The 13,653-nt window shown below is 53.2% G+C and overlaps 1 protein-coding gene across 1 annotated transcript in view; it reads left to right on the forward strand.

Moving 5' to 3' along the window:
• The first annotated feature begins 3,963 nt into the window (after positions 1 to 3,963).
• The window catches only part of LINGO1 (leucine rich repeat and Ig domain containing 1), a 55,992-nt gene continuing 46,302 nt past the window's right edge, over positions 3,964 to 13,653 (forward strand). Inside the window, exon 1 of the mRNA XM_024205428.2 lies at positions 3,964 to 4,398. Within this exon, the coding sequence (XP_024061196.2) occupies positions 4,393 to 4,398 (6 nt within the window). The 5' untranslated portion in view covers positions 3,964 to 4,392. The remainder of the gene's footprint in view (positions 4,399 to 13,653) is intronic.

A 13,653-nucleotide genomic window follows, 5' to 3' on the forward strand; every position in this document is an offset into this window, starting at 1 on the left:
GTGTGCACGCACATACTGTATATACTGCAATGATGATCTTTGGTATAGTTGATCTGTATTCTTATATTTATCATCTGTAATGTCCAAAGAGGGTGGAGTATATGTGAGGAGAGAGAGAGAGAGAGAGTGTGTGTGTGTGTGTAAGGACACAGAGCTCTTATTATAGGTGATTCAAACCTAGTCTGGCAAGTCTTGTCTTCTTCCCTTTGTTTATTTCATTTCAGTTTGCAGGGATCCTTTGTTATCCTCCTGTGTGTTCCCAATCTGTATCTATGCTGGGTTTGAGGGTGACTCCTGGGCAGTAAGGCTCAGCCCATTCTTCCTGGGAGCCAGCCAGGGAACTCCTTACAATTTGCAGGGACGTAAGCTGGCTGAGGGAGGATTGAGCTGGTAACCCCTGACCCTGCTGCTGGAAGAAGTGCTCAGCCTCCCCTGCTGTCACACTGAAGATGGGACTGGTGCCTGGGTTCATTTCCACTCTGGTCCTGATGCCAAAGGAGGAGTTTGGGTCAGCAGTGAGATCGCAAGTTGTTGCACAATGGCACAGAGCCCCCATAAGGGCAGGACCCCAAACAGTCACTTTGTTTGCGTTTGCTTGAGGGAAGCCTGGGTGGAGCATCTCACTGTCTGGGAATCTTAGCCCATTCCCGTATCCATCAGTGGCTCACTTACATGGCTTGTGGATTAAGGCCAGATCATTATCATCAAAAGCTTCCGCAGACAGAAATAGCCATTCAGGCTCCATCTAGAGGCTCAAGTGGGAGTTGGGTAGCCTGGCAAGCAACTTTGTTGGCCAGTTAATGGATTCTGAATGCAGCTGCCCTGTCTCTTCCCCTCCTTGGCTGGAAGGAAGGTTGCTGTGACTGGGGACTGTTATAGGGCAGAGGGAAGGCAGAATGGTAAAGATCCCTAAAGAGCTCTTCTGGAGGGAAACAGGAAGTGAAAGTGCACATTAGAAACAAAGTTTGTATCCATTATCGCTGGAGAAAACTGCCTTGGATGGAAGAGACATCATTAGACAAATCCGTGAATGTTGTTATAAGAAGACATTATAGGCTGCGGGAGCTGTATCTGCTATATAAGCAGAGGGCATTGCTATGTCCACTGAAACCCATTATTTTTAAATGTAGCAATGGACAAACCTCAGAAAGTTTGGACATTTGGTTCCAGTTAAGAAGCCAAAACTTGGAAGCTTATTGAAACCTCTGAAGCTTTGGAGTTCACAACAGGGCCCAGATCCCTCCCTCTGACATGATTCTGCCTTTAATAGGCCCACTGCTGGTGATCAGTTGTTCATGTGTCTTCAGTGGGCTGCTCTCCTCTCACAGCGGGAAGAAGGGAGATGCCCCCACAGGCAACCTCACGCTGGTCTGAATGTGCTGTGTGGCTGTAGGGAGCTTAGCACGAAAGATTCGGTGGGGGTTGGGCTTGATGCAAAGGCCACCCTGCATTTTATTTTGTCATGGCTGCCTCCCCATTTCTAGCAATGACAAACTTAGCATGCTGCATTCTATGTAACCCCTCATCCACTGTAAGCAGAGGGTGTTGTACTGGCTTCAGTCCATTCTCCATTACACGTGTCAGGAGACAGTATGGTCCAATGGATCCCAGGAGTCAGGAGATGTTGATTCTGTTTCTGACCTGGACACTAACTTACTGTGTGGTCTTGGAGCAGGTACTTAGCCTCTCTGTGCCTCAGTTTCCTCACCTGTAAAATGGAGGTAATGATATTCCTCCCCTTTGCAAAGTGCTTTGAGATAGCTGGAACATAATTGCTAAGGATGGCCCAGTTGGTAGAGCACTGCTCTAGGGCAGAAGTTCTCAAACTGTGGTCCGTGGACCACCAGTGGTCTGCGGATAGTTCCCTCTAAGGCGTGCGCCTGGGCGGCCGCACACAACAGAATGAAGGGCCACCCATCTAATTAGTGGAGCCGCGCAGGCGTGGCTCTACTAATTAAGTGCCTGGATCCTGGAGAAGACGCACATGTAAGGTGAAGTGGTGGCCTTGGGAGGAATAGGGGGTAGGTGGGAGGGGGCAGTGGGGTGTGAAGAGCGGGTGGGGGGAATTTGGGATGTGCAGGGCTGCGGCGGCCAGAGAAAGAGGCGACTTTCCCCAGCTCCAGGGCTGTGTCTGCAGGGGAGAGACCCCCCTCCTTCCCAGCTCCAGCTCGGGGGCTGCTGGAGTGGAGGCAGGGCCGGCTCCAGGCACCAGCTTGGCAAGCAGGTGCTTGGGGCGGCCACTCCAGAGGGGGCGGCAGGTCCAGCTACTCGGCGGCAATTCGGCGGACGGTCCCTCACTTCTGCTCGGAGTGAAGGACCTTCCGCCGAATTGCCGCCACGGATTGCGATCGCGGCTTTTTTTTTTTTTTTTTTGGGGCTGCTTGGGGCGGCCAAAACCGTAGAGCCGGCCTTGAGTGGAGGAGAGAGGGCACATCCATTGCATTAGGAAGGGAAAACCACTGATATTAAAATATGAGTTGTGTGCTTTTATTTGTAGAACAAAAAACGTTAGTAATTAAGGGTTTTTTTAATATAGCGCTTTTATCCCAAGCGCTTTACAACAGTTAGCTAATGTTACAAACAACATTTGGAAAAATCATGAAGTGGGCCGCTGAGACCCTCAGCAATTTTCAAGTGATCCATGGGGAAAAAAGTTTGAGAACCACTGCTCTAGGGCTCAGGAGTCCGGGGTTCTATTTCCTGCTTGGCTGACCTTGGGCAAGTCTCTGTGCCTCAGTTTTCCCATCTGTAACACAGAGCTAATGATATACTGACCTCTTTTCTAAGCATTTTGAGATCGATGGATAAAAAGTGCCATATGAGAGCTGGGTATTATTTTTCCTATCCTGTGTTATAACCCGTTTGTCCATTATAAATGAAAGGTACCATATCAGATACAAAGCCCTGCCCATTGCTGTCAGTAGAGCCCTCTCTAGTCCAGAGGAACTTGACAGGGTCTGGGATCTGCTGGGCAGTTTCTAGTACATGTGATCTTATCAGGGTGTTTGAAAGATGTCAATTCCTACATTTTCATTCCTCTGATTGTTCTCCCCTGATCTCCGCTCCCGCTCCCCCCAGCCTCGCTGGACTGTGCATACACCACATTGGCACCCTCTGTTGGAAACCAGAGACAAGGCCGATCACCTGTGAAGCTATAATAAGACAGTGCCCATCAATTGTCAAGGAGGACAGGGAGCGTATGAAACTTCTTAGGTCCCAGCTATGTGACCGGCATAGCCATATCAGCCCAGTACTGGCTGGAACTCTTGGGACGCTGCTCTCGGAGCTAGAATCCAGGGAGAAAGCCTAGCAAACATGGGCTTTGCGGCTGGCTTACGTGCCCAAGAAAAGCTGGCACTTCCTGGTGAGGTGAGGGTGGGAGAATCCTAGAGCCAGCACCCTTTCCAGGTGAGGGGTGAGTAGAAATGTCCCACTCCCAAAGGATATGTCCCCTTTAACTCCCCACCTCTGCTATCTTCCTTTGGCAGAGTAAGCATGCCAGCAGCGGGCAGGGCAGGGCACCCCTCCCTCTGCCACCCCAGAGGGGGAGCAACTACCAAGCCGGCAGGAGCTGTCCGTGCCAGAGCCGGGATCTGGGCACGTGGGCTGCAAAGCTCCAGGCCAGGGCGTGGCCCAGGCAGCAGAGGCTCATGGCATCGCCCCCAAGCAGCCAGCCCCCCACCCCACCTGCCTGGGCTGGTCTGTGCCTGCCTCTGCCCGCAACCCACCTTTTCCGCCACTCGCCGCCTTGGAGTGGGAGGGGAGGCTGCTATTGATTGCAGGCGCTCAGCCAGGCTCCACCAGTTCTGCCGGGAGCCTCGGGCGCTCTCCGGGCTCCCAGCTGGCCACGCCCAGCGCTCTGGGGCCCCGCCCACCCCTCTCGGTCCCAGCGGGAGCTGGCTGGCTGGCTGGCTCGCTCGCTCGCGGTGTGTCCTGGGGGGCAGCCCCGCAGGAGGCTCGCTTCGCTACAGCGCTACGTTCAGTCGCCGGCTCATCCCCGCCCCGCAGTAGCTGGGGCCGGAGCGCGAGTGGCAGAGGAGGAGCAGTGGGGGGGGCGCTTATCCCGACCCCCCCCCCTTTGTCTGGGTTTAAGGGAGGAGATGCCTCCCCCTTCCCCCCGGAGCCTCCAGCCCACCTTCCCACCTGCAGGAGCCGCGCTGGGGGTGCGGGCAGCAGCTCGCCCTTAGAGCCCAGCGGGCTGCCCGGACCCCAGCGCCCCCCATCCTGGACCCGGCTCTCGGCCTGGGAGGGGGGCTCGGCTCTGGACGGAGCCCGCAGCCTGGGCGTGCTGCTGCCTTTCGGCGAGGAGAGGGGAGCTGCCTTGCTGCAGGTGGATTTGGGGGCTGGGGGAGATGCCATTTCTAACCGAGAGAGACAAGCGGCGAGCATGAGATGCAGGTAAGAGCTGGGGCTGGGGTGGCCCGGGACTGACGGGGAGGGGAGGCTGAGCTGGTCCTGCCTAGGCTCCGGGAAGGGGGAGTCGGTCTATTTCACTTGCCGGGCTGCAAGCCTGGGATCGGTGCCTTGGATTGCAACCTTCCGCTGGGAAGTTTGTACGTGTGTGCTGGGTTTGGATGGCTGGGGTGAGCTGTGTGTGTCAATATGAGGTGGGGGAGAGGATGCCCATTGAATGGGAGTGAATCGCGAGCATGCTGGGTTTTTGGTTGGGTGGGTGTTGCTTTTTTACTCAGGGTGTGTGCGTGTGTTACGGAGGGCTAGGAGTCTCTGTGGTGTGGGGTGAGTGTGGTGGGTCTTTGTGTGGAATGTGGGTATGTGCAGGGCTAGATCGCTTAGTGAATGGGTGTGCAATTGTGTGTCCTGACCCTTTTCATTATAGGGCTGTGTGAGCGGGAGCGCGTTTTCACTGGAGGGCTGTGAGTTTTGTGTCAGTGTTCTAGGAAGGGTGTCAGCTGGGGGGGGGGGGGGGGAGGGGGTTCTTTCTCCCAAGGGTGTGAGTTGTGTGTGTTGGTCTTTTCCGTGTGTGAGTTCTGTGTATGCATGTTGGGTTGTGTAGTGTGCGTTGGGTTCTGGGGCTACAAGGGTTTGGGTTCCCAGAGCTCTGCCAGCTGCCTCTGCCCTTGTGCCGGCTACCTGGCAGCAGAAGTGCTCTGGCTTTTTCTGCTGGCTCTGCCCTCATTTTTCCTTCTCTCTCCCCCCCCCCCCCCCCATCCCTTCTCCTGTTTCTCCATTGTCCTGCGTTGCTGGGCATTTCATTTTCCATATTGTTCCCTTTCCCCTGTCCCCACTGTCAATCTTCGGGGGTGCAGCACTGGTTGTGCCCAACTCCCCCCACCACCACCAATGCACTCTAGCTGGCTAAGGAGACTGAGCCAGGTCCCGAGATACCAGGGTGACATGCCACCTATAATAACCTGGATAGACAGACGGATGGATGGGTCAATGGGGCTCAGCTGCTAGCCGCTGTTTTCATCCTAGCCTAACTAATAAACTAGCACTTGGCTGTGCTGAGGGGTGGGGAAGGGAAATGAGGTGCTGGGCTGCATGGTAATGTGGGGAGCCTGCCTGGTCCAGCTAAGCAGATGAGTTAACTGGCCTGGAACAGATTACACATTCAGGTGGGGTATCACTGGGACAGCGCTACCAACCAGGGATCAGCAGAGGCTGATACCAGGGAGATTAGCCTGCAGTCAGAGACAGGCAGTGCAGTCTGGGGCATGAAGAGTTAATATCAGGTGGGATTAGTCTTCAGTCCCAGCTACCTCAGCCTGGGGCGGGGTAGTCAGGGGTGTTAGTGGTTAATTTCAGCCTGGATTAGCCCTCAGTCATCGAGAGCTTAATACTGGGGCAGGATTGTTGGGGGACAGAAAGGGTTAATTTCAGGAACTCTAGCCCTCAGTTCCAGCCCACCAATGGCAGCAGGGTGGAAAGGGTTAATTTCAGGAGGGTTGCCTTTCAATTCCAGAGGAGCCAGTGTTAGGGAAGGGGTTGGAATTGCTTTATGTCAGGAAAAGTAGCCAGCCCTCAATCAGGATCTGATGGTAGTGTCAGGGGAGAGAAAGGGTTAATATTAGAGGGGCTCGGCCCTCAGTTCCCGACAGCCCAGCATCAGGGTAGGGAGGGCTGATTGCAGGGAATTCAGCCCATCTCAGATGTGGCTGTCTCTAACATGGGGTGGGATCTGCCGTGCATGGACCAGGGGTCCAGACTCTGGTGATACCAAGGGGAAAAGACAGTGACCCCAAGGGAGGAGCCCAGCCCGGCTGCCCCCTGAATGGAATTTTCCTTTGTTGCCTTTTTACATTTGTGGTGCTGATCAGATTTTTCACCTTTCTGTCTCAGGGAAGTAAAAATATTCCAGAGCCAAAGGTGTTGGCCACAGCGTGCTCAGGATGCAGGAGCTAGTGGGCTCAGAGAACAAACAGGGGGTGCTATTTTGGGGAAGGCGACTCATTCGTGGGCGGAGTGGGTTTGTGCGTGGGTGGAGTGAGAGAAACTGCTCAGAGTCCTTTCACGGTAGGTGCTTGTTGGATCACAAAGACCTAGTTCTCTTGCTTCCCTCTGTGTGTGTGTGTGTGTGTGTGTCTGTCTGTCTGTCTGTCTGTCTGACCCAGCCATCTAAGCACTTTTAGTGCCCATATCACCACAGAAGCTAGACATCCTTCAAAAGTAGCGTCCCCTTCCTTCCAGAAGCAAAATGGCTTTGTATTACGGTTCTGCAGGATGTGTTTGGGCGGCAGCACTGGGCACGGAGCAGAGTGGAAGCCACCGTCCCTGTGCTATAGTCATGGCAGATGCTGCTCTTGCTTTCTGGAATTCATGCACTTGCCGAGAGCCTGACCAAGGAGAGGAGCTCTTGCATTTGAACAGCAAAGTTATGGTGAAAGACTGGGTGGGTCAGGAAACAGCGTGAAATGCAGGAGCTCTGTAGCTCTGCCGAAGATTTCCCATCTCCACCCCCCGTCTCAGTTTTACTCCCCCATCTCCGGCTGCCTCCTTTCCCCTTCTTTCTATGCAAACCTCAAAGCCAGCCCTTCGACTGGGATTTCCACAGCTGTTTGTACATGTCCCTGCCCCAACACCTTCAGTGAGGATTAACCTTGTCCTCCCCATCCAGCCTGTCCTAGGAGCAGCAGCTCTGAGCTCTTTACAGCTCTGACATCTACATACAGCAGAAACTACAGTGATGACCACCATCCAAATCACTGTCAATAACTAAATATCTGGGCAAAGATGGGGGGCTGGAATGATACACCCATGGACTTCAAGGTCGTGGCTCTGGCACCCTCACGCTTCACTCTTTGAAGAATGGGATTACAACACCTCCTGAAAGATCCAAACCCCTGTAAGATCAGGTCCACCCAACATCTGTTAATTACATTCCTCGAGTATCTGAAACTCCAATGATCCAAATATATTCAGTGTCTCTATCCACACCCTCCTGACATTCTGATAATCAAGGTAGGTATCCTCTGAGTTCCAGCAATGGGATCAGTAGCCTTTAGGAGCACGTTCTGTTCTCCCTCCCTCTCACCGCAGCTCGTACCTATCAGTACAATGTTGCTTGAACATCCCATGATGCTTTACTTCTAGGGCTATAGGAACCAGTTTCACTCATCACTTCAGGGCAAAGGGTTTGATGGATTCCTGTCCTCTCCCCCAGGATTCATGGTGTTCCTCCTGCTACCCAGGGAGCCTGTCTCCATTCAGAATGTCGCAGACTTGCATGTGTGTAGATGTGCAGTGGGATTGTCTTTCTTTTAGGTGGTTTGGGCTGGGGACAGGACTGGAGGAAGAAAAGAGCAGGCATGGTGGGACTGGCATGCCAAAAGACTTTTCACTCAAGATCAGCACTTATCCTTCCTCCTTTGCCTTCTCACATTCTTCTCCTGGCTCCTTTCTGGAATGTATGATGCTGGGAGTTCACTGGTCTACAACTGTGGGGAACTGATCTCATTCTGAAGCTTTGAAACTTCTCTCAGCCTTTGCTCTCTTTGGCCATGTCTACACTGCAGGTGCTACAGCCATGCCACTGTATCGCTATAGTGTAGATGGTTCCTAAAGCAACAGAAACGTTTTTTTCTGTCAATATAGGTAATCCACATCCTCAAGCTGTGGGAGCTAGGTCAACGGAAGAACTCTTCCATCAACCTAACCACTTTTACGTTGGAAGGGATTTCACACCCCTGAGCAGTGTATCTATGTCGATCTAACTTTTAAATGAAGACCATACTTTTGATATCCTTCCATCACTGGTCCTTGCCCACTGGGTTAAGGGCTGCAGGAATCCTGCTATATAAAAACACACAAGAACTGACACTTGCAAGTTTCTCCTTCATTTTACAAGGCCAGTTCTACAGACAACCTTTTATATTCCCTGCAGTTGCTGTTACAGTACTGGACAAGCTGTGAGTTGGGTCTAAACTCATTGAAATATACAGTTTCAGCAGTTCTGTCCCAGTTTTGGACTTCCCCATTAGTTAGGTAGCAAGTATTCTGCATGAAGCCGGTTCCTTTTCTCCTTGCTGTGATTCTAATTAGGCCTAAGCAGCTCGGAATTGCAGGAAACTGTGGAAGCAGGGGTTGGAAGGTCCTTCACTAGTACTGTAGAAGTGTTGGAAGATGTCTGGCTGGAAGCTGGCCTTAGTTTAGTTGTAGGCTTGGAGGACACATGCCTGAACTGGAGGATATTAGACTTGATGCAGTCAGAGCGGACATAGCTGGAGTTGTTCAGAGAACTTGGGGAGGAGGGAGGTTTTCCAAGCCTTTTGTGCTCAAGAAGAAGAGGAATTAATTACAGAACTAATCATTAGACTTTTTTAATACAGTTACTGTAATTACACTGTAGTTATACTGCAACTATAATGTAATTACTTTGTGGTACCTCTAATTACCAGTGTTTCATATGACTGGAAGGTTAACTACATGACTGAATTACTTATTATTACTCCTTTAGTTTCATACCTAATCCATTTCATTGTAGTACTGCCGAAGTTGCACTGTTTGGTACATGTAACTAGTATAAAATCCTATAACTTGAGGTTTAATTCTATAGGTTGATAAATCACTTTATAATTAGGCTGTAATTGCAGTGTTATAATACAATGACTGTAATTATGCTATTATAAAGTGCAACTGAACTGATGAGGGTTAGATTAGGATTAATACATTTAATCAGGTATTGCCTTGTGTGCATGCCTGTCCTTGCTCTCTTGTGGAGCTGCTCATGTATAATGATTCCCACTACTTGCTTGGCTCGTAGGGCTACTGTAATAATCCATATGCTGTGTACAACAGACACAGTTGTTATATCTATACCTGGGGAATTGGGGGTAGAATCCTACTCCTTCAGCGCCAGAAACTCAGGCCTCTGCCACACTATCTAAGGACAGCTCCTTTAGGCATCATTCGTTAGGCCCCTTGCAATCAAAGTGGGACAGCCACTGCTGCTTTACACCATGCACCCTCAGTCTGCCATGGTGGGACTTGTGTGCCGCACAGACGCCCGTGTTGGGTTTGGAAAGCATGGACATGGCCAGTTTGGATTTGATCCATATGTGGTGACCCTGTGCTGTACTGGTCTGTGTATTATTGCTTTCTACTACAGTATGATCAACCCACTGTCCTATGACTGTTCTAATCCCTCCCTCTCTTTAGAGGCCTGGGTTTGTTGAGGCCTAAGTCCCAATTCCTTTGCTTTCACCACTATGAGTGCTGCTGCCCACTGTTAGAGTGAGACAGTAGTGATCCTGTGCCTGGCTGAATGGGGCGAGTTGCTCTTTTCGTTTACCAGGGAGTGGCCTGTGGGTTTTAATATCATGGCTCACTCTTGACGGTTTGTGATATATGTGTGGATGGCTCATGTTAGCCACAGTTATGTAGGCGCAGACTCTGTGGGTGCTCCAGAAAATTAGTGGGTGCTTAGCACCCAGCTCCCCCTTTTCCCCCAGCGCCTCCCTCTGATGGCCTCGCTGATCAACTCCTTCCTTCCCTCCCAGCGCCTCCTGCCCGCCGTAATGAGCTGTTCTGCGGCATGCAGGAGGTGCTGGGAGGGAGGAGGAGGAAGTCAGCATCTGTGCACAGTTACATGGCGTATGTTGCTTGTGGAGCTGCCAAAATGTGTCCACCCCTACAGCTCAGGTTCTCTTCCACTTCTCCTTTGTTCTTCCCTCTTTCCACATTCTCATTTGCTCCCAGTGTGCCTCTGCTTGCTGGGTAGGGTTGCCAACTTTCTACTCACACAAAACTGAACACCTTTGCCCTGCCCCTTCTCAGAGGCTCCGCCCCGTTCACTCGCTCACTTTCACCGGGCTGGCTCAGGGGGTTGGGGCATGGGGGGGGGGGTGAGGGCTCCGGCTGGGGGTGCAGGTTCTGGTGTGGGACCAGGGATGAGGGATTTGGTGTGCGGGAGGGGGATCAGGGGTGGGGGTTGGAGTGCAGGGGGGGTGAGGGGTTTGGGGCGCAGGAGTGTGCTCCAGGCGGGGATTGATGGGTTCGGAGGGCGTGAGGGGGATCAGGCCTGGGACAGGGGGTTGGAGCACGGGAGGGGATCAGGGGTGCAGGCTCCGGGCGGCGCTTACCTCAGGCAGCTCCCAGATGCAGCGGCATGTCCCCCCTCCAGCTCCTACGTGGAGGCGCAGCCAGGCGGCTCTGCGCGCTACCCCGTCTACAGGCACTGCCCCTGAAGCTCTCATTGGTTGCGGTTCCCTGCCAATGTGATCTGCGGACTTGGGGCAGGGGTAGCGTGCGGAGCCCCCTGGCTGCCCCTACACCTATGTAGCTTTAGCGCCCTCGTGGCCAAGATGGAGTCTGCTCTCCAGGCAGCTCTGGCCAAGAGAAGACGCGCGCAGGAATGCAGCAGGAGAAATCCCTTCCACCCCAGGGGCACCTGTTCCAAACCCCCAGAGTGAACATACCCCCCCACAGGAAAAGTACAGTGGATATAACAAGGGAAATATTTATTTACAGAGGGATGAGAGGAGAAAAACAACAAGGGGAAATATAGGGGGAGCAGTAAAACAGGGCTGCATCCAAGCCAAGGCCCCACAGGCCCAGTGGTAGCACAGTCTGGAAGGGCAGACACTGAGCAATGTGTCTGCACACAGAGTTCAGGAGTCCTGAGCAAAGTTCCAGTCCAGTGGTGAGTCTTGGGTGCTCCTGGTCATCTTCGGCGCCAGTGAACTTTCCCCCAACAAACCCCTCCGGTGCCCTCTTCTGCCGTTCTCTGCAAAGCCACACAGAGCGACCACCTCCCCACTTAACTAGCTACAGCCTCCCTCCTTGTCCCCAATGCAGAGTCACAAGCCCCAGTACTCACAGCCCCATGCAGCTCTGGGCAGCAGTGATACTGGGTCCAGCTCCGGCCTGTCCTTCTCGGCAATTCCTCCCTGGCACAGTGCTCCTCCTGGCTCCTGTCCTGGGGTGTCCCCGATCGGCCCTGTCCTTCCCAGGCTTCAGGCAGGTTCTCTGCTGCTTCACTTTTCCAGGGCCTGCAGGCTGCCTCTCTCTCTCTCTCTCTCTCTCCCTGGAGCTCCAGTGCTGCCCCCTGGAGTTTCCCTCCTTTTTTCTTACTCTCCCCCTCCCCATTAGGAAAAAGATTTAAAGGGCCATGCTCTCTAAACCCCAAAGGGGTTACACCTAGGAGCCAGAGTGGGGACATACCACTGCTTCTAGGAGCCGCACAGAGCCATAGCACGCAGGGAGCCTGCCTTAGCCCCGCTGTGCCACTGACTGGAGTTTTAACGTGGTGACCGGAGCCTCCAGGGTCCCTTTGCAACTGGGCATTCCAGTGGAAAACCGAACACCTGGCAACCCTATTGCTGGGACATCATTTGATCCTACGGTGTATGTGAACAAAAGGTTTCTGCCACTACCGTCCACCAGAGCCAACAGGCTCTAGAGTATTAGTAATGAATAAAAAGCTTCCCAAGTCTCTCAGAGCGCACAAGCCACAGGGACACAGCACGTGGGGGTGTGGCAGGGCCTTTCCATGGGTTCAGCATCCTTTTATTCTGTTGTTTTCATTCTCCTGCGTCTCTGTGTGTACAGCTCCCATACAGGAGTGGATGTACCAACCTACCAGGGCAGAAACTGTTCCTGACCCAACCAGAAGTAGGAATCCCTGGAAATACGCCAAGAAAGCTTTGTCTCTTGGTTTTTCTGGCCTAGTTTTGCAAATTCAGGATTTAGATCATTCAGATGAGCTGCTGATATTCCTGGTGCTTATCCTAGCTCCCCCACCTTAGAGGAGGAGCCAATATGATAAAGAAGGGAGGAGCTTAGGTCATCCAGGGCATCAGATTGTCCAGGTGTGACATGCTTTGCTAGCACATGATTTATTGTCAGTCCTGCTCCATGCATAGAGCTCCCATTGTAGTCAATGGGAATTCTGTGTGTGGAACAACTAAAGAACTGGAGTCTTGATCTGTGAGTTAGCTCATTGCCTGCTACTCAGGTGTTGAAAACACTGCCTCTAGATTATCCTGGGCTTGTCTGTAAACAGTGAGGCTGTGGTCCCCCACCCCTAACATAATCATTGCAATTTTCTTCCTCCCTTTCATCCCATCTTCCCCTATGATAACAGCTCTCAGGATGTACCCGGACCTATGGCGCCCGTGTCCATTTAAGGGTGAGCATCTAAAGAACTGGCTTCATATTCAGTGGTCCTGAGCACCCGTAGCTCCCATGCCCTTCAGTGGCAGTCGTGGGTGCCCAGCATGTCTGAAAATCAGGGCATGGATTTAGATGCCTAAATAGGGAATTAGGCACCAAGTTTGGAAATGTTGGCCTCTGGTTCATAGGCACTGACTCCATGGGTGCTCTGGGGCTGGAGCACCCAGGGGGAAAAATTAGCAGGTCTCTGCACCCATCGGCAGCCAAGCTCCCCGCCCCTCGCCTCCTTCGCCCCTCCCCCCTCAGCGCACCTCATCCCTGCTCCTCCCCCTCCCTCCCACCGCTTCCCGCCCCGGCACTGCCTAACAGCTGTTTGGCAGCACTTAAGACTTTCCGGAAGGGAGGGGGGGAGTGGGGCTGTGGCACACTCAGGGGAGGAGGCAGAGAAGAGGCGGGGCAGGGGCGGGGACTTGAGGGAAGAGGTGGAATGGGGGCAGGGCGAGGGCAGTACAGGGGCAGGAAAAGGCGTTGCAGGGGTGGGGCCAAGGGCGGGGGAGGGTCAAGCACCCACTGGGCAGAGGGGAAGTCGGTGCCTATGCTCTGGTTTTAGTTTGGGGTTGAAAAGCTAAATATGTAGTCCTACGTTCAGGACCAGCGTTCTGCTGTTATGAGTTGGGGAGCACCCACAAAGTGCAAGAAGACAGAAGTCCTGCCCCAAAGAGCTGACCCTCTCCATATGCCCCCTACCCTCTCCCTGCCCATGTGGGTTCCCTGCGTCGTAGATCACAGCACAGGGAGAAGAGCTGTCTTGCCTGCAGGGCTGGTGCTACCATTAAGGCAAACTAGGCGGTTGCCTAGGGTGCCAAGGTTTGGGGGTGCCAAAAAGCGGTGCCCCCAATTTTTTTTTTTACAGCGTGCATGCGGTCGCCGCTCCACTTCTCCCGCCTCCCAGGTTTGCAGCGCCAATCAGCTGTTTGGCGCCACAAGCCTGGGAGGGGAGGAGAATTAGAGCAGGGGCGGCGTGCTCGGGGAGGAGGCGGAGCAGAGGTGAACTGGGGTGGGGAGCTGCCGCACGGGGGGGGG

The sequence above is a fragment of the Terrapene carolina genome, unplaced genomic scaffold, assembly GCF_002925995.2.
Source record: "Terrapene carolina triunguis isolate 2854851 unplaced genomic scaffold, T_m_triunguis-2.0 Scaffold67, whole genome shotgun sequence".
NCBI classification, from domain to species: Eukaryota; Metazoa; Chordata; order Testudines; family Emydidae; genus Terrapene; species Terrapene triunguis.